The sequence below is a fragment of the Corythoichthys intestinalis genome, chromosome 20 (assembly GCF_030265065.1).
Source record: "Corythoichthys intestinalis isolate RoL2023-P3 chromosome 20, ASM3026506v1, whole genome shotgun sequence".
In the NCBI taxonomy this organism is placed as follows: Eukaryota; Metazoa; Chordata; class Actinopteri; order Syngnathiformes; family Syngnathidae; genus Corythoichthys; species Corythoichthys intestinalis.
The window spans coordinates 5,355,437-5,377,050 of NC_080414.1; the positions used below are offsets into that span (position 1 = coordinate 5,355,437).

The following is a 21,614-nucleotide window of genomic DNA, read 5'->3' on the forward strand; positions in this document are numbered from 1 at the left end:
ACGTCATTTGATTGACAGACCGTTTCTCTGCGAATTTTCCATTTACATTCCCAAAGAGGAAAGGCGATCGACAAATGACAATGTGAAAGCCAAACAGAAAAGGCAAAGGCAAAAAATATAATTGTCATTGTTTTTTCCGTTTGTGGTGTTCAATGACAAAAAGTAAAAGTCAATGAAAAATATTGTCATTGTTTTTTCTGTTTGTGGTTGTTAATGACCAAAAGTAAATGCCAATGACAAAGTATACCGTTATATTTTTTATTTATTTATATATTTATTTCTCTTTATATTTATTTATTCGTTCATTTATTTACCTATTCATTTATTTATTCATTCATTTATTTATTTATTCATTTATTTTTTATTTTGGCACTCCTGTGACTCCATAGCCGATATCCATTTGCAGTATAAGTGTAAAATTGGCGGGAAAAAAAAAAAATTTGAATATTGCAAACACTGAACTTAATTAAAATACCTAAAGCATGTCTACTGAAATTCAGGTAACGTCGCCAGCGTAGGGATTTGTTCGTAACCCTGGGACTACTTGTAACTGTTAATATGAGATGTTACCAGATGCATGTTTAGCCTTTTTTTCCCCATTTTACTCTATTTACTCAAATGGATAATGCATGGTAGAATTAAAATACCCGCCTAAAATCGCAAAATGCAAAGGATATTCCAGTACGACTCATATATAGTACGTTATTATTTTTCCTCTTCATTTTCTGGCTGGTGCGACTTAAAGCCCCCCAAATACACTACTGTACCTCCTTAACCCTTTAACACCGAACGTGTCGGCAACAACACGTTTACGCATATCGTCTTTGACGCTTCGTCACGCTGTAATTACGTCACCCACGTGCCGCTGGTTGGTCTCATTTGAAAGTGCGGAAGTTGATGTCCACGCCAGTTTTTATTCGAAGTCAATCGACCAAGAAAAACGGGAGATAATGTTATTTGAGTTGTATAGTTTTATTGCACTCATAAATATGCATTCAAACGCTGCATGGACCATGTATCTATCTCCATATTTCCATCATTTCTAGTCCTTTTTCAAAACCGAAAGCAGCACAAAAGACTACATATCCCAAGAGCCGTTCTGATGTCAAGAAGGACGAACTGAATGTGATCATTTTTAATAAATTTCCGAACGAGACGCCAAGCAATGAAAGGGAGGCATGCGACGCAAGCAGCGGCCGGTTGGTTTGAGCGAGCGACTTTGAAACATGCAGAATGAATATGAAACTACATTTAGTGCAAGCTAATGCATTATTTCATTAACTCAAGGAGGAAGATGAGCCGTATTTGCCGTCTTTTTCTTTGCATGAGTCGGCGTCTCGGCGAATAGAAGTGACGGCAGCGCGCAAACGGCGAAAGAGTAGGCTGTGTGACGTTGTGTGTGACGCAGCTCCGTGACCTGTTCAAGCTTTATTGAGTGCGCAAAAAAAAAAAAAAAAAAAACCTTTATTGGGTCGCATACCTGAAAATTTTGAATTGAACTGAACTACCTGTCAATATTTTTAAAAATACTTTTTTTCAATGTTATTTTTATTTTTTCTTTACTATAATCTTTTCAATTTTTATGTAGATGTGTGTTCGAGAAGCTTGATTGCATGTAGGTATATACTTTTGATAAGGTGATGGGTACAACACCTAACTTCACAAAGAGATATCCTCCAAACCCTTTTTGTGTTACATGATATATATAATTTTTTTTCTCACTATTTTGCACTGTACATAACCTGTTTTGACCATAGTATGTATAAAGGCCAAAAACGCCTATGACCATACCTGCCGTTTGTGTTGAATTGTCAAACATAAAACTATTCAATCTTATTTTTTTCTATTGAATGTTTATCCTAACAAGTTGAATAAATATGATCAAGCTTCAAAACGGTTGGTCGAGCATGTTTGGTTGTCAGTGGGACGTCAACATTACAAATTTTGAAAAAAGATTTTGGGATTTTTTTGGCTTTTTGGGTCCACAATGTGGATTATAATTGGTCAGTGAAGAAAACAACAGTTTGGACATGAAGTTCAAGGTGTCCTGAAAAAAGGGATCCAACTTGGCCATTGTAAACAATCTTTTCTTTGAAATATAAAGGCAACATCAAATGCATGCAAATTCGGCCAAAATAGGCTTAGGTGTTAAAGGGTTAACACAAGGTTTAAAAAGAGCCAATAAACAGCACAGACCTTGGCTGGAAGGACACTCCTTCACGTGGAACAGCTCGTGGAGGCTGAATCCGTCCTCGTCCCCTCTCAGGCCTTGCTGGTGCAGTTGCAGCTTCCTCAGGCCTTCGTTCTGCAAATGCCGGGCAGAGCGGGCATGCTGTACCAGGTTGAGTCGAGCCTTGGTGGAGTAGTCGCACAGCGTACAATGATAGACGTAAGACTCAGGGCTGTAGGCGCTGTCCAGCTTGTGTAAGTGCTGTTAAAGAGAAGGGGAAGCTTCTTTAGAAGTGTGCTCAATCATACGGAATAAAATTTGGGAGAACATCAGTTCACTAAATCATTTACCACTTAATCACCATTCAAACTTTTCGTTCTGCTCCGTTTCCAGTTCAGTTCCAATGATCCAAAGCCTAGAAATCCCACTTCCCTGGCTTCAGATGAGCCATCAATGGATAATATCCCCGCCACTTTGTCTATTTTTTCCAGCTAGTTGTTAATTAGAAATTGCAGTACGTGAGCTGAAGCCGCCCTAATAAAGCGAGGAAAAAAATGCTAAAAGCCACTTTTGGTTTTGTGTTTAATTTTGCGTTTTATGAAAGCATCATGCAGCGGTTCCAGCATTAAATTTATCTGCTATCAAATATCATATGATGATAAAGTAAAGCAGAAGAAAAACAGCTGTGCTCATGCACACAGCCTGGGTGTCATTAATTGGACAAGTCTGAGGTGACGTGCAGACTCAGCACATAGAAAAAGTTAAAATAAGGGGCTGCGAGGGGAAAGCTGTTCTTCTGTGAACGTTCACATTGTCCGGCTCGCTTCATTGTTGCCAGCTGCAGGGGTTTCTCATTCAACGTGTGCTGTCAGTTAGTTGCAAGCCCGCATCTCCACTTGCCTCTTTAATGGCACTGCAGCCATGCAAAGCCACCCCCTACATCTTGCCCTGCCCTCAGCGCCTGCATGTGCGCAGGCTGACAAACATGCACGCACAGCAACCCGACCTGCTCCAACCCCGCACCCACCCCTTGGTCTGTAGCGACCCACCTTGTCCCGCTCTCATACACCCGGTCAAGCCAAGCATATCGAGTGTGCCTCTGTTGTTGCTGCCGGGCTAATGAACAATGCACAAAAACAAAAGAGCAGGCCAAGCTTTTATTATCTGATCCTCTACGGTGGGAGGAGGGAAGTACGCGGGGGGTGTTGCATAGACGCCGGGCAAAATGTTACTTCCGTGAAGTTGGGCCCCCCCATCGGAAGCAAATGTATATCAAAACGATGTCAATCGTTTGTGCAACATTTGTGCATTAAAAAGTTTTGTTTGTGATGCCATCGTTTTTCAGATATTTACAATTCTTTTATAGGACAATCTAATGTCAACCAGATTGATTAAAAATGGCAGTCGTTGTGCTGTAAAAAAAAAAAAAGTGTTTGTGCTGTAAGGGTTTTGCCGATATTATGTGTAGTGATGACGTCATGCAGCCCCCACATTTAGTACAAAATAGACCCAAAGTGGTACCGTTAGTTTGTGCTACGTTTGTGATATAAATTTTTTTGTTTGTGCTGCCATCGCTTTATAGATATTGATATAAATTTTGAGTGATGACGTCAATCGCAGCCCTACTTGCCATTCCATTGACTGGAAGTCACCTGTAATCAACAGGAAGTGACCAGTTATCAAAAGGAAGTAGGGCTGCAGCTATCGAATATTTTAGTAATCGAGTAATCAACTGAAAATTCAATCGATTAATCGAGTAATCGGATAAAATATATTTTTAGGTGAAGAGCAATTACAAATATACATGAGAAAACAAGACATTTCATCTAATCTTGAACCATTTTCAGTCAATCAATGTCTTCATTTTCAATGTACTGTATATTGTTGAAAACAGCCAACAATTGCATCTCAGATGTAACTAGAATAAATTTTTTTTTTTAAAAAAGACTAATTTACTGCTTTCACTCAAAAAACCTTTAGATCTTATTAAAAAAAAAAAAAAATATATATATATATATATATATATATATATATATTTTAGGGCTGTCAAAATTATCGCGTTAACGCGCGGTAATTAATTTTTTAAATTAATCACGTTAAAATATTTGACGCAATTAACGCATATGTCCCGCTCAGACAGTATTCTGCCTTTTAGTAAGTTTTACAGCAAGGTTTTTTGTGCTGTCTAACAGCGAACTCTTGTGGTCGCTTTGTGACATGGTTTATTGCTTTCTTGCCAGTTCAATATGGCTGCACGACGTCTTGGGCTGACGCCTACGTTGTAATGTTGTGCTTATATGATCCTTGGACAAGATTTGTCCGTAAGTATGGTTGTTGTAAAGAATGTACATATTATGTTAGTAAGCGAAATGTTATATTTTTTGTATGAGACACTTTTTGTTTATATTTAGTGAACCTGTATAGCGTGCTAAACTAACGTTGTTGCTAATGCAATGCTTGTGTACTTTTTTTTTGTAGTTTCACTACGGTCTAAAGAGGACAATGGTTTGAGGCCATTTTATGAATAAATCAGATGAAAAAGAAAGAAGTCTGATTTTTAAGGCGTCGTTCACTAGCTGTCTAGCTTTGGAAAAAGTAGACGCTTCGGAGTGAGGACAGCATAGACAGATTTAAATGACTACTAGTAGAGTGAAATGCCCACTACAGTCCTTATGTACCGTATGTTAAATATATATATCTATCTTGTGTCTTATCTTTCCATTCCAACATATTATTTTACAGAATATATATATATAGTTTACAGAAAAATATGGCATATTTTATAGATCGTTTGAATTGCGATTAATTGCGATTTATTAATTTTTAAGCTGCAATTAACTCGATTAAAATTTTTAATCGTTTGACAGCCCCAATATATATATATATATATGTATATATACCTAAAAATGCCATTACGCTTGATAACACACATCACTTAAAAGTTAGGATTTTTTCCCACGTGTCTCAATTGAATTTCTATTTGTGTCAAGCCATTTTTAAGTTCTATTTAAGTTTTAAGTTAGTCTAAACTGTAAGTCCTGATAGGATTTTGAGTTTTTGTAGTGTTAAAAATAAATTTATGATACAGGCTGTATTGGAGCACATTGGGGACCAGTGCTACTTGGTGTTTTATCCAGCAATGACTACTGAGCTAAAATTGATAATTAGCATTATTGAGTTTTTATTTTACACCCTCATCACTCCACAACGCTATGTTATGTTGAAGCCTGTATGTAAGACACGTTAGCCATGCATCGACAGTGGTCATAATTAATAGAAACCTAGCCCTCCGCAGGGCTAACGTTACATGAGCTAATGACAGTAACGTCAATCTTATTCATTAGCGCTTAGCGCTCTTCATTAGCGCTTAGCGCTCTACTGCTTTAAGATGGCGGCTGTTTACTTACGCTGCCCAGACGTGGCCGAGTCTCTCATTTTGCATCGAGTTCAACATACATGTGATCTCGATGAGACTCATCAGACGCTACCTGCTACCAACGTAGCATCGTGCGGGCTAGTATTTAGCAACATCGGCGTCGTTTGTAGCGGCTGTCGGCTGCAGTGTTTTTTTTTTTGTGCTTCTTCCTCTACGCATGTGACATCAGCGCGTTGTCCCGCATTAAAAGTAGTCCGAGCAAAATGTGATGCTTAGAGCTGTCAAAATAAACGATTACTCGAGGTGAATAAAATTACTCGGATCAGTTTTTAAACTCGAGTTACTTGAGTTTCTCGAGTATTCGTTTCAGCTCTAAAAAGAAGTACCCCAAAACACCCTAAAATCAAAAGGAAGTGACCTGGCAAATACCCACATATCCTGGTTTGTCACTACGATTCATTCCAATGGTCCTATTTAGAGGTGGGAATCTTTGGGCACCTAACAATTCGATTACGATTGTGAAGCTACGATTCGATTATAAATCGATTATTGACGCCCACCCTGCTTTTAATGTTTCCTACATTAGTTCCAAAATTGTTCAAAAATCTTCTCAGGCTAAACCAAACTACTACTAGTTCAGTATCAAGTTAACAGTTCAAAACAGTAAATAAAATAATCAATGACCAATTCTGTATCAGCACCTTTAAACTAGATTCAATTAATTTAATGTTGTGAATGAACTGTTAAAGTTGTGAAAATCTCTCCCATTATTCCATAATTTCCCTTCTGTCTACTTTTGACATGTGAAGGTATTAAAACCGTTTCATGATTTAAAGATGGATTCAAGTCAAGATTTTGCCGATTTAGGAGTATTTTAGATAAAAAAGTTAATTAGGTTCGCTACAACAGAGCCTTCCAGAGAAGTCTACTGCTTTAAGATGGCGGCTGTTTACTAACGCCGGCAAGTCTGATATTTCGCATTCATGATGCCATGCACCCTAACAAGCTCAATCTTGGTCTCACACAAAAATACACACTGTCCCAGGCTTCAACTGGGACCGTGTGCTTTGGTCAGATGAGACCAAGATTGAGCTTTTTGGCAACAAACACTCTAAGTGGGTCTGGAGTGCCACGAAAGATGCGCATGCTGAAAAGCACCTCATACCCACTGTGAAGTATGGGGGTGGGTCAGTGATGCTGTGGGGCTGTTTCGCTTCCAAAGGCCCTGGGAACCTTGTTAGGGTGCATGGCATCATGAATGCATTGAAATACCAGGACATTTTAAATCAAAATCTGTTGCCCTCTGCCCGAAAGCTGAAGATGGGTCGTCACTGGGTCTTTCAGCAAGACAATGATCCTAAACATATGGCCAAATCTACACAGAAATGGTTCACCAGAAACAAAATCAAGCTCCTCCCATGGCCATCTCAGTCCCCAGATCTTGTTTTATTGGCAAAAGGGGGTTGTACAAAGTATTAACACCAGGGGTGCTAATAATTGTGACACACATTATTTGATGTCAAATAATTTTTTCTTTATGTGGGATTTTTTCCCCACTGAATGAATGCACTTGTATTGAAGGTTGGATTTTTCTCTTTTTTTCCCATTAAGGTCCCATATTATTTGAATTAAAAAAAAAATTAAAAAAATAGAAGGTAAAAAACACATCTTTTTCAGGGGTGCCAATAATTATGGAGGGCACTGTATATTGTGCAGGCCAAGTATAGCCTCTCAATAACAGAGGGGTGTCACAACAACTTGCCCCTCATTTTCAGCTAAATTGACCCGAAGTGTTACGTTTCGCGAATGTGGGATGCAAGATTAGACCCAAGAGTAGACAACAATTGAGGGGATGTGTACAAGGGTTTATCAATGCAAACAAAAACGCAATCGCGGAAAAGGGGGAATAACAAAATGGGTCTGTGACAAGAGGTTGACGGGGATCAAATAACACTAAACTAAGCAGTGAGCAGAGAGCCACAAGATAACAAAAATAAACACACTCCATACCTGCACAAGGTAGAGGAAACCGAAAACAAAAAACAGCTGACGGACAAGTTAGCAAATCCAAGGAGCCTCGAAAGCACAAGTGTCGAATGGCGATCAGCAAGTTAATATCTCGGCTTCGTTGTCTTGGATTGCCAGCATTTATATACAAATGTTGATTATCTGGAAATAGCTGCAGGTGTGATGTCGGGAATGTCCCCACAAACAAAACAAAATATAACCAGCAATGTTACACGCAGTGGTGTCATTTGTTTGTGCTCCGTCTGTGCTAGTTGTTGGGACACCCCTCTGTTATTGAGAGAGTTGGTACGCTCCGTCAGCCACTGAAGTTAGATGGTAAATGGAGAGTACTTATATCGCACATTTATCTACACTGTTACAATGCCCAAAGCGCTTAACATTAGCAGACATTTACCGTTTCACACACACATTCACACACCAATGGGACTGCTGCCATGCAAGGCTTTGCAATCTATTGGTGACAAGTTAGGTTTCAGTGCCTTGCCCAAGGGCACTTCGACAGTGGGCAGTCGTTAGCCTGGAACTCCAGACTCACCGCTGTTGGAGCTATAGAGTCTGGCGACTGTTCAGCGCATCAAATTCCCAGGGCGGAGCAAGCCACAGCAAACAGACAGCGGAGTGGGCCAATCAGCGACAGGCGGATGTGACGTTGGTAAAGCGACAAGAAACTCTAGCACGAGGACGTTAACATACGAGGAAAGCGGAGAAGTTTATTCAACATGGCTAGTGCGAGACAGACTGAGTTTTAGCGACTCAATGTGTTTTTGGTCATTTAAAACTGAATTTACCGCAGATAGGAACATATTCTCGGCTCTCCCGTTCGCCATCTGTGTTGTTGTGGAGACGACGTCCTACGTGCAAGAGTGCATTGCTCGTTAAGAACACGTCACACAAATCAACAAATCTGATTGCATGGACGATTTCGTTCGGCCTCGAGAGGCCAATAAGGAGCTGGGTCCCAGACTCTATACAGGGTCCCCCCAGAATTGAAATTCAAGACTTTTAAGACCTTTTTTAATGCCATTTGAACTGAAAATTAATACTTTTCTTGCACCCATAATTTAGAACATATTGAATCATTGAACTGAAAATTAATACTTTTCTTGCACCCATAATGTAGAACATATTGAATCATATTAAATAAACAAAGCACTGAACATCAAATTGAACCTCAATTACGAAGTGTGTTTGACAAAAGAATGCACATATATTGAAGATACAATTAAAACACATTTAAAGTAACATTATAAAGTCTGTCAGAATTTTTTTAAACACACACGCACACAATAATTATGGACAAAAGAGGGACAAAAAGAATGCTCCCTCCGGAAAAAAACACGATTTGACCAACATTATGTTTAACAAACTTTTCCAGCGTTATTTCATTGTGTAAATGCATTTATAATGATCATAAAAATATGTAGACTATTTAAACATTAGGAAAATGTGCGGTTTTTTTTCTGCCAACTGAAAATTCGTTACAAAAGACAGTTAGGACATCGGGAACGCTCCCTCTGGAGCACAACGCAATATGACCAACATTGTGACAGCTGATGCCGACCAAAAATGACGTAATATCCGAAACAGATTACCAATGGGCTCATTTGAAGTATATGAATGGTGGTCTGTTTTGGTGTTCAGAATCCACAATACTTCTGCCTGCAGGGTTTTCGTTCCACCGACAAACGGACGCATTCCCGATGCAGAGGTGGGTGGATTCTCCGTTTTGCCGGTTGCTGTGGTTTAGCACGCACGAGTTGCATTTCGATTTGTAGTGCAGTGCATCGTAAAAATTCTATGAGTCATCTTCGTTATGGATTTGTTAAAAAAAAAAAAAAAAAAAACTTTTTCACGGATATAATTTAGGTTGCACTGAGACGTTCTTGAAAAAAAAACCACGGTGAAAAAATTCCAGACTTACCACAGCTAATTTAATACTTTTAATACCTTTAATAATGGAAAACTAAATTCAATGCTTTTTTAAATACTTTTAATAACCTGCGGGTACCATGCTATAGCTGGAACAGCGGTGAGCCTGGAGTTCCAGGCTAGGCAGTCATAGCCTGGGCGATATGACAAAAAATTGTTATCACGATAAAAGTTTTCTTACCAGTCGAAATCGATAATTATCACAATATTTTTGTCTTTTAAATTTAACATCTGATTTTTGCCCCAGGGTGAAAGTTGACAAAACCAGATGCTGCTCCAAAAAGTTTCATTTCTTTCGTAAAGCATTAGCACTGTATTAATGCAGGCATGGTTCTTTCCTGCAACATACAAACAATACTGCGGTAAACAGGTTGAGGAAATGGTGTGTGTGTGTGTGTGTGTGTGTGTGTGTGTGTGTGTGTGTGTGTGTGTGTGTGTGTGCGTGCGTGTGTGTGTGTTGGACTGCAGGTGTGTGAGTTCTAACGCCCCCACCCCTTCTTCCGTCTTTGACAAACAGGGATTAGCAACTTAGCTACAGCTGCTAACACATCTTTTCTTCATTCCTTCTTTTCTTTCTTTTGTCGGAAATCTGACCAGGTTTTTCTCATGAGGCGGTGGGACGTCCCTGCGCAGTCAGAGGCCCTTTCAGAAGCCTTAAGTTTTAATTAAGTCCGAGTTGTCAGAGGAAAGCTCCCCTAGACCAGAGCTCAGGGCCATTAATTACTGCTATCTTTGTTTCTCTGTGAAAAGAGGCCTCCCTCGCACTCTTTCCCCCTTTTTACTCTCTCCCTCTTTTCTTTTCTGCCCTCCTGTGAAGGAGACGACCGAGTTGCATACATGTACTCCTGGATATAAACATATAGAAAGCAAGATTTGACAGTTTGGAGTCTTTCCACTGAAACAATTCTCGCAATACCTTTTTTCGTACTGATACCAATCATCATGTTCTGGCCTGTTATAATGGCCTTACATAATCACACCATATGCTAGGCAGCATATACAAGGGCCCCTATAGATCTTTCATTCTGTCATCAATCATTAGTCCTTCAGCGTAAAAACAATGGCGCCTTTCACCGCGCCTTCTTTTTTTTTTTGTACTTTCTCGATTCACTCGGAATTTCAAACTCGGCTCCTTACTCAATGAGTCCTTAGCGTTGAATAGCAAACCGGCACTCCATCGAGGCCTTGATTTTGTCCTGTGACAACAACTGCGAAAAGAAGAAAGACGCCATGTAAATGTGACAAAGCCTGTGTTTTTTTTCTTTTTCAAAGCCTTCAGCTACTGATATCTCCGCGAGAAAGAGTGAGGCTTCTTTCGCCGGAGTCATCCTCGACTGGTTTTCAAATGTTTCTCCTGGCAAAGCTGTTCAGGTAATTGAACGGGTTTGGAAATTAAAACGCTCGTTCAAATCGACGGCGGCCCCCGAAAAACGCTCGACACGGTTCGAGATTTTGACTTATTTGCTTTTAGGGATATGAAGCTTCAGTCAGACAGAGTTGAATGATACACTTGGGGTTGAAGTAGGCTGCCAGCTAGGTTTAGACCTAATATTAATTCTCTCGCCATCAGCACATTCCAGAGGGTTTGTTTAAGACCTAAACTAGAGGGCTGTCTGTCTGTCGCTCTGGCACTCAGCAGGCGCTCTGGAAATCGCGGGCCAAAATATCCATGATTTATGAATGTTTAAAGGAGCACTTTGACTCCTGCCAGGCGTGGGCTGTGTAATGCATATTCAAACACACAAACACAATGTTCCTGCTCCTGGGTTTGCGCTTGTGTCTGTATCCCATTTAAATGTGGATATAATTGATGGACCTGCTCTCAGGAGACATCTGTAGGACTTGGTTATAGGGCTGCAGCTATCGATTATTTTAGCAGTCGATCATTCAATGAACTAATTATTTCAAATAATCGAGTAATCGAATAGGGAGCATTAAAGAAAATCCTGAGCTGAGCCTCAAACGGTATTAAAAAATAAATACATAAATGAGGATCTATGTTCAACAAAAGAACAATTGGCTAAGTTACATAGCAAAAGTCCATTAGCTTAATTGCTATAAAACTTTTTTTTTTAATTTACATTGGTCTTGACATTGGTCATAAAAACAGTTAAATGTACCTTTAAACTAAATTACGAATGCATTAAAAAACATTAGCTCAAACAAAAACTTAGCTTATGTTGGTCTTCACAGGGAGGTGCTGGATTCAGCCATGTCAAATGAGGTAGTGTATCCACCCAAATCAATATAACTAAATGCAAACACTTTCAAAACAAACCATTACAAAGCCACTTTAGTTAAACGAATACTCGAAGCAGCAAAATTGATTTCGGATCTTGTTTTCCAATTGAATACTCGAGTTAATCGATTAATCGTTGCAGCACTACTTGGTTATTTTGGAATTAGTACATACTGTACATATTTTTTTAGAGCTGTCAAATGATTAAAATTTTTAATGGAGTTAAACACAGCTTAAAAATTAATTAATCGTAATTAATTGCAATTCAAACAGTCTCTAAAATATGCCATATTTTTCTGTAAATTATTGTTGGAATGTAAGGATAAGTAAAGTAGTGATTGAAAATACACCACAAGGTGTCAATAGCGAGTTTCAAATTAATTAGAGATCTAGCCAAGGCAAAGTCTGAGTAAGTTTTATGTGTTTTTCGCATAGCTATTTTGATTGGGAATGCCAGTTCTCTTTGCATTGAGCGCTTTTCTTTTTGTGAACATTATTTTTTTTGAGGGATAGGAATATTATTTTTGTTGCGCTTTCATTAAATGATACTGTAGCGACTTAACTGTTCCCCCCTAATGCATGCTGGGAAGTTGTGTACCATGACTGTCAGTAGTAGCTGTGAATGGTATACAATCTGGTCTGCGTTGTGTTCAATTAAGCGTAATATGAAAAAGATCGTCTCCTGCTCCCCCCTAATGCATGCTGGGAACTTGTGCAACCATGACTGTCGGTAGTAGCTGTGAATGGTATACAATCTGGTCTGCGCTATGTTCAATTAACCGTGCTAAGAAAAAGATAGTTTCCTGCTCTGCCCAAATGCATGATGGGAAGTTGGGCAGCCATGACTGTCAGTGGTGGCTGCAAATGGTATGCAGTATGTTCTACGTTGTTTTCAATTAAGCGTGTTAGGAAAAAGCTCGTCTCCTGCTCCGCCCGAATGCATGCCGGGAATTTGTGCAACCATGACTGTCAGTAGTAGCTGCGAATGGTTTACAATCCATTTGTGTTCAATTAAGTGTGTTACAAAAAAAGATCATCTCCTGCTCTGCCCAAATGCATGACGGGAAGATTTGCAACCATGACTCTCAGTGGTGGCTGCAAATGGTATACAGTATTTCCTGCTTTGTGTTCAATTAAGTGTGTTAAGAAAAAGATCGTCTCCTGCTTCACCCAAATGCATGCTGGGAAGTTGTGTACCATGACTGTCAGTAGTAGCTGTGAATGGTATACAATCTGGTCTGCGTTGGGTACAATTAGCCATGTTAAGAAAAAGATCGTCAATGAACTCATTTGTCCACTCCCAATGTGCTAAAATAGCGTCACTGTAAACTGTTTGAGGCAACGCATGAACAGGTTATTCCGTGCATACGTTAATTGCGTCAAATATTTTAACGTGATTAATTTAAAAAATTAATTACCGCCCGTTAACGCGATAAATTTGACAGTCCTAATTTTTTTTTAAACCTGTCCTGTTCAGCTGCTTGACATGGAAGATAGGAATCCAAGTGTCCTCTTGGTCTGAACAGTTTTAATGTATCACATGGGAGCAGAGCTGAAACGATTACTCGAGTAATTTGAGTAAATCAAATTTAAAAAATGATCGAGGAATTTTCTGCACCTCGACGAATCGTTTTATTTCGCCAGCTCTAAGCATGACGTCTTTCCCCGAACTACTTTTCGTCACGTACGTACAGGAAGAAGAAAGAGGTCCCGGATATAATTGATTTCAACCGTGCATGAATATAGAGGTACCGACGATGAAGCCGATGAAAGCAAAGAGAAAGACACCAAGAAAAGGCAGAAAATGTCAAAAAAGTGCAAGCATTTTAAGCTGGACACCAAGGCAAACACTTTCATGTATTCACTGTAAGACATCGCTTGCATACTACTACAGCACATCTTCACTGCCACAGCTCCACCGAAGGCACCCGGATACTCGGTACAAGTAGGCCTGTCGCGATAACAAATTTTAGTAGGCGATATATTGTCTCATAAATTATTGCTGATACGCGATATTATTGCCTGTTTTTTTTGTTTGTTCGTTTGTCACAAAATTAACATCTAACAGTGCAGTGGCAAAGTTGTTGAACAATCCACGAAAAATAACAGCACAGCACTTGGTTATATGCAATTTTCTAACAAATTCTCAAGAGAGTCCTTTGAATTAACACGTATACGCATTAGTGCCATGTTATTGTCTGCGTGTGTCCACATAATTACAAAAACACTCACAAATCCTTGTGGCTTATGGCACCTCATCACAGCGCCTGGTGGTGGTTAATTGTTGGGAATTAGCGTTTGGCAAACAACCAAATAAGCTAACATTCCCGGTGGGCCAATCAAGCTCATGAACAGCCCCCCCACTGTCACGGGTAGACCATAATGTAGCACGTACACCTTTTTTAGATGTTGGCGTATGTGCGCGCTCACATCCTCCAAGCCTCTCACATGGAATGCAAATCGCCACACGGGGGACTTACTGTTTATTTGTCAAAAACACGACGTTGTCACTCTTGTCCATTAAAAAAAAAAAAAAAAAAAAAAAAAAAAAAAAACACAAATTGGGAGAGGGTGGAGGAGAGTTAATTTGACAGGTGTGGGAAGCTCCCTTGTGGAGCTTTTGCATGTGTGTGTATGAGAGAGAGAGAGAAAGGCTGACAGAGAACTACATTCATTATTCTGAATGAGATGTTTACAAAACACCTTTCTGGCACACACGAATACAACTACACACACCTCGGTGCTCACTCGCTTGGTTTGCGGGGAGGGGAAGCGGCCGCGCCGCATCATATTCATTTGTTCTGTCTGTGGTGGCAAAGCTGTCTCATTAACTGAATTCTTAATAAGGCACGGCGAAAACATCTCTGCGAGAAAAAACTTCTTTTATCCTTCGCCTCGCGTTTGTGTGCGCGTGTGTGTTTATGCATCAGTCGTTTCCAGAGCATTTTTTTTTTTATATTTTCATTTGCCGTATGTTTTTGTCTGCCTATATAATTTCAATTGTGCGACTCTTTTTAGTCTTCGCCTCTGATTGTTGAGCGTGAACTTGTAACTACAAAACTATTTCAAAAGCAGAAGGCTCGCAAATTCCTCCATAAGCCCTATGACAAATTAGGGTACGTCGCACAAACATGACTCTTTCCTGTCATTAAGTGCAAAAGCAGGCCACTAATGAACACATATGCCACTGTAGCTATGTAGTAATAACTACTATGTGCATGTCACACCGAGTGCATACATGTTTTTATATTTGAAGGAAGATCACGGGTGTCCGTTGAGGGCAGCGGGAGCACATATGCAAGTGTGCCCCATCACACTGCGACGGCTCACCAAAAGAGACATCGACAGACATAAAATAAATTTAGAAATAATCTGTTGCGCACACGATACTATTTAGTAAACATTAGCATTATATAGCATTTAAGCTAGCGGACTTTTGCTATTCAAGTTAGCCAATTGTTGTCAACATTGCATTATATAGCATTTTAGTTAGTTGACTTTTGTTATGCAAGTTAGCCAATTGTTGTAAACATTAGCATTATATAGCATTTAAGCTAGCGGACTTTTGTTATAAAAGTTAGCCAATTGCAACAATGCAACAACTGGCTAAATTGCATAGTAAAAGTCCGCTAGCTTTAATGCTGCACCAGAAACTATCTGCTAGCTTAAATGCTGCACCAGAAAATATCTGGTCAAAGTTTAGCATTATATACCATTTAAATTAGCGGACTTTTGCTATGATAGTTATCCAATTGTTGTAAACATTACCATTATATAGCATTTAAGCTAAGTTAACTAATTGCGACAATGCAACAAATTTAAGCCAGCGGACTTTGCTATGGAAGTTAGCCAATTGCAACAATATAACAACTGGCTAACTTGCATAGCAAAAGTCCGCTATATAATGCTAATGTTTACGAGATGTAAACATTAGCATTATATAGCATTTAACCCCTTTAGACTCGTTTTTTTCTGCTGGGCAAAAAAAAAAAAAAAAAAAAAAAAAATCTGCGAGTATTTTTACTCCACTCAAACACCAGAACAAATTTCAAAATTCTTTGATCGGAGATATTTCATGCTTTTAATAGTTATTTTTAATGTTAATGTTAATGTGTTTTTAATGAGAAATGAGCACTTGATGTTATTCTTTTTGAAGCTGCTCAGCCATTTTCGAAGAGCCACAAATAGCAAAGAGGGCGTGCCAAACCTGATGATTTCATTTCGATGGGTAAAGTTTCATCCAATCATCTCCCAGAAGTGGCAATAGCAACTAAATTCAGTGTATTTATTGGTTTAAAGACGCGAACGTCATATTATTCAGGAGCATGCTTATGTCTGAAGGGGTTTTGCTATGCAGGTTAGTCAATTGGTTTTAAACAAGAGCTGTCAAACGATTAAAATTTTTAATTTTAGTTTTTTAGTTAATTACAGTTTAAAAATTAATTAATCGTAATTAATCGGAATTCAAACCATCTATAAAATATGCCATATTTTTCTGTAAATTATTGTTGGAATGGAAAGATAAGACACAAGATGGCTATATACATTCAACATACGGTACATAAGTACTGTATTTGTTTATTATAGCAATAAATCAACAAGATGGCATTAACATTATTAACATTCTGTTAAAGCGATCCATGGATAGAAAGACTTGTAGTTCTTAAAAGATAAATGTTCGTATAAGTTATTGAAATTTTATATTAAAACCCCTCTTAATCTTTTCGTTTTAATAAAATTTGTAAAATTTTCAATCAAAAAATAAACTAGTAGCTCGCCATTTTTGATGTCAATAATTACACTATGCTCATGGTGCTGAAACCCATAAAATCAGTCGAACCCAAGAACCAGCAGAGGGCTACAAAACACCAAAAAACACAAGTAACAAGTGGACATTACACTGTGCTGTCATTTTAATCTGTTTGTGCGGGGCATGTGCGTTAAATGCGTCAAATATTTTCACGTGATCAACTAAAAAGATTATTAACCCCCCGTTAACGCGATAATTTTGACAGCCCTATTTTAAACATTCGCATTATATAGCATTTAAGTTCGTAGACTTTTGCTATGCAAGTTAGCCAATTGCAACAATACAACAATTGGCTAACTTGCAGAGCAAAAGTCCACTACCTGAATTCTATATAATGCTAATGTTTGTCAGATTGTTTCTACTGCGGACTAGAAACAATCTGGTGCATACGAGAAACTATCTGGTGCACACCAGATTGCTTAAATTTATTGTATTTCTGTCGCTGTCCCTTTAGGGGCTCTGTACACTACGACGAGAAAAAACTTTTTTTTAATGGGACCAGGGCTTTGGTTGTTGGCTAAACCTTACTCGTGGAGCGTCACCAGCTTCCGGTGTTATCCCTTGAGCCCCCCGGAGCCATCCGAGACAAAAACAGCCCCACATGGCCCGCACACAACAAAAGCCTGTTTTGTTCCTTGAAAGTATTTTAAACACATACCAACACAGCCTGGAAGGCTGCCAAGTGTAGAATTCCAACCTGTGCTACCATCTCCCAAACGCGTTCCTGCCTACCACCGTTCAGCCCTCGGGACATAGGCGAGTGAATAGCGAGATCACTGCTGATGAATCTGAGGTACTAAAAAAAGAAACTGAAGGCTCAGGTACGTGTCACCTTCTGCCGTTAGCGAGACTAGCAAATGTAAAAAGCAGGAAAAGACACATTTTAAGCCAGATACAAGAACAGTGACTGCATAGTGTCAGGTGAAAACTTTTAAATCTCGATTTTATGACAAGGTTGGCTAATGAGATTCTCAGTGCACTGCACATGCATCATTAAAGCGGAATAAGTCAGCAACCAGTGAGTTTTATAAGGCCACATTTTTAACGACCATCTTACACGACCTCGAGACCACACATCTTCCATCGACTTTGATTGAAACACAACATCGAAATAGTGATATATCATGATACTTTGTGGATTTGGAGAAGATGTTCAACCATGTCCCTTCGGGAGTCCTGTAGGGGGTGCTTCAGAAGTACGGCGTACCGAGCCCGCTAGTAAGGGCTGTTTGGCCCCTGTACGACTGTAGCCAGAGTTTGGTCCGCATTGCCGGCAGCAACTCGGATTTGTTCCCCGTGAGGGTTGGACTCCGCCAAGTTTGCCGTTTATCGATGATTCTGGTCATAACTTTTATGGAAAGAATTTCTAGGCGCAGCCAAAGCGTTGAGGCGGTCTTGTTTGGTGGCCTCAGCATTGCATCTCTACTTTTTGCAGGTGATGTGGTGCTGTTAGCTCCATCAATCTGTGATCTCCAACTCTCACTGGAGCGGTTCGCAGCCAAGTGTGAAGCGGTTGGGATGAAGTACAGCACCTCCAAATCTGAGACCATCATCCTCAGTCGGAAAAGGGTGGCATGATCTCTCTGGGTCTGGGATGAGACCCTGCCCTACGTGGAGGAGTTAATGTATCTTGGGGTCTTGTTCACGAGTGAGAGTGAGCAGGAGATCGACAGGCGGATTGGTGCGGCGTCTGCAGTGATGCGGACTCTGTACCGGTCCGTTTTCGTGAAGAAGGAGCTGAGCCAAAATGCGAAGCTCTTGATTAACCAGTCGGTCTAGGTTTCTACCCTCACCTATGGTTACGAGCTGTGGGTTTTAAGCGAAAGAATCAGATCCCAGATACAAGCGGCCGCAATGTGTTTGCTCCGTTGGTTGTCTGGGTTCTACCTTAGAGATAGGGTGAGAAGCTTTGTCATCCGGGAAGGATGAGCTGCTACTCCTCTGCCTTGAGAGGAGCCAACTAAGGTGGCTGGGGCATCTGGTTTGGATGCCTCCTGGAGAGGTCTTCCAGGCATGTCCCACCGGTGGGAGCCCGCAGAGACGACCCAGGACACGCTTTAGAAACTTTGTTTCTCGGCTGGCTTGGGAACGCCTTGCGATCTTGCCAGAGGAGCTGGTTGAAGTGGTTGGGCAGAGGGAAGTCTGGGCTTCCCTGCTAAAGCTGCTACCCCCGACACCCAACCCTGGATTAAGCGGTAGATAATGCGCCTGCCAAGTATCGATATTTCATTTTAAAATGTGTCACTGTTTAAAAAAAAAAAAAACACGTTGCTAACAAACCTTCCACCAGAACAGTGTCTTTGTTTACTCAATGGCTGCCATTGACAGCGCTAAATGCCCAATCCATTTAGTGGAGCGAATGAAATTTCATTCATTCGAAAGCAGAGCATTCGCAGCCAGATTTCCCAATTTTCATGGCATTTCGAGGGCACTTTCTGTTCATTTTAGAGCATTTACAGATGACTTCCTGTTGAGTTTGAGTCACTGCCTATTCATTTGGGGAGATAGCCAAGTCACTTCTTGGTCTATGACCAAGAATCAACAGGAAGTAACCCATAACTTGGCCAAAATCAACAGGAACTGATCTATAAATGCTACAAAATCAACAAACTATATGTGTGTTACAGCTTTACAAACTGTAAAAAGTGAACGATATAAAACGCTTCAAAAACCACTATTACCTCTTTTGCTCTGTGTCAAGCTCAACAACTTCACGTTTAGTGAGCACAGATCACGTCATATTAATAAAGCAAAATAAAAAATAAGATACAGTGAGGTACAATAAGGTACTGTTTACGCGACTTAGAAAAAAAATAAATAAATAACTGTAGACAAAATGGCGGACGTTCTTCTCTACGGAGCCCTAAGGGGACATGGAAGAAGGAAAAAAACTGAGTGGGAAAAAAAGTTGACGTTAAAAAAAATAAATAAAAGTGCCAGTCACAAAAAAAAAAAAAAAAAAAACCCAGAAGTGAAAAAAGAAATTCACATCAAAGCAAATAAAAAAAAAAAATCTTCGGAAAAAAAAGTTAACACTGAAGCAAAAAAAAATCTTGGAAGCTAATCATGCCTCCAGGGCATTTTGAGTTTTGGGAATCGAAGAGATCATGGAGAACGACTTGGACACTCAGTGACCTGAGAGAGGGCAAAATAACGGAATCTTTTTGCAACCCATCCTTGCCTATACATCTTGAAGTTGACTAACAAGGAGCCTAGCATACGGCCAGCAGCCAGTGAGCTTCTGCAGGGTGAACTTTTCTGCAATAAAGATGTGGTAATCCATGGTTTGCCGGAAACTGTTCTTAATATCAAGTGTTGATCCTATGTCAGCATATTTTAGGCCTCTTTCAAAGTAAACTCCTGCCCCAAAGGTGAAGAAGCTCCATTGTTGCCATTGTTTTTGTGGCACTGTTGAATCCTTGTTGCTGTATTGTTAGATCTAGGTTGTGATTGTCTATGAGCGACAGGGGCCGCTGAGGCTACAGAAAAAAGAGCTCCGCATTATAGCTGGACAGTCGGCAATAAGTTTGTCAAAGGCAATAAATAAAATGTTGAACTCGACACTGGTAGTCTTCAATTCATCAAAGACAGATAAAGCATGGTACATTTTAAATTGAGCCGCACAACATATATTACCGCACAATATAGCAGAATTAGGTATTTTAATTTTTTTTTGCTGCGACCTCAACTTTTGTTTGTTTTTTTTTTTGCTTCAATGTAAAAAAAATTGCTTTGATGTAAATTTTTTTTTGCTTGACGTAAAAAAAATAAAAAAAAAATTTGAGGTAAAATTTTTTTTGCTTCGACGTAAAAAAAAAAAAAAAAAATTTTTTTTTTTGCTTCATGCAAAAAAAAATAAATTTTTTTTGTTTTTTTGTTTATGATCTCAAATTTTATTTTATTATTATTATTATTATTATTATTATTTTACTTCTGTGTTATTATTTTTTTCCCCGGGGCATTTTGTTGTGGTTTAACAGAAAAGAAAAAAAAAAGTGCCCTGAAAGGGACATGGAAGATTTTTTTTTCTCTATTTTTTCTCTTCTTCCATGTCACCTTAGGGGCGCCGTACTTCTCCTTGTGTACATGTGCTTGTGTGCGGAAGTACTACCTACTACACATAAAAAAATAAATAAATAAAAAAGAAAGAAAGACTGGAGACAAAATAGCAGCTGAGACTCCGGTGACGTAATCATCACGTCGTAACCCGGAGACTACCTGTATTTCAAAATAATAAATACAGAAAATACAAGGAAGTCACTGAAACGATTGATTTACATTTGTACTGTTAATCTGCCCAGCAACAGAGGCGTCTTTCCATGATATATCACACTGTAAAATCTTTTATTGAAACTTATCATCAGATTTTTACTTCAGCGTCACACTATGTAAATCTTCATCTTTATTTTTCACTCCCTCAAGGCAATTGTGCCCTTTTCCACCACTTTTTTTGCATAAGACTATAAAAAAATACCTAAAAGCAATAACTAAAAAACAAAAAAAAAACATTTTTTCCCCCTTTCTTGCTGATCTCCTTTCCATGTTTTGCTTGTAAAGCTTCCACTATCATAAAAGCTAAGAAAAATATTACCTCAAGCTAAATTACTTCTCCTGTGTCTCAGTCCTGGCTGATGACCGTCCCATGTAATCACAGCTCTGAGGCCTGTCCACGAGGTGCGTGAAGGCCCGTGGGCGAGCTTAGCTTAGGTCACCTAGAAATAATAAGCATCCATTGCATAATGTCTGCCAAGGCAAATAAATGAATTATCACACTGAGTCTTTCATATAAAGCATCCTGCCATCCGTCTGCTCGTATGCGCTCTCCCTCCCTCCATTCCGAAATTTACTCCTTGCTACTTGTCAGCGGACACAATGAGGACATAAAAGCGATAAAGCTTTGGGAAAAATAATATAACTCCCCGGGCCTAGCAACCGGATTTCCCTTTCTCTAACTTCCACACGCATGCATACATTTTACACTCTTGCAGTAGTGATGTAAGTATATCTGACATATGGGCCAAAGGTCAATCTGAAGTTCACAGCTTCCTGACCTTCTCGCCCC

The 21,614-nt window shown here is 39.5% G+C and overlaps 1 protein-coding gene across 8 annotated transcripts in view; it reads right to left on the reverse strand.

The window, feature by feature from the left end:
• The window catches only part of zfhx4 (zinc finger homeobox 4), a 459,048-nt gene that overhangs the window by 90,166 nt on the left and 347,268 nt on the right, over positions 1 to 21,614 (reverse strand). For all 8 annotated transcript variants that reach the window (XM_057824359.1, XM_057824357.1, XM_057824356.1 and 5 more), the window contains one exon: positions 2,197 to 2,431. In XM_057824359.1, the coding sequence (XP_057680342.1) occupies positions 2,197 to 2,431 (235 nt within the window). The remainder of the gene's footprint in view (positions 1 to 2,196; positions 2,432 to 21,614) is intronic.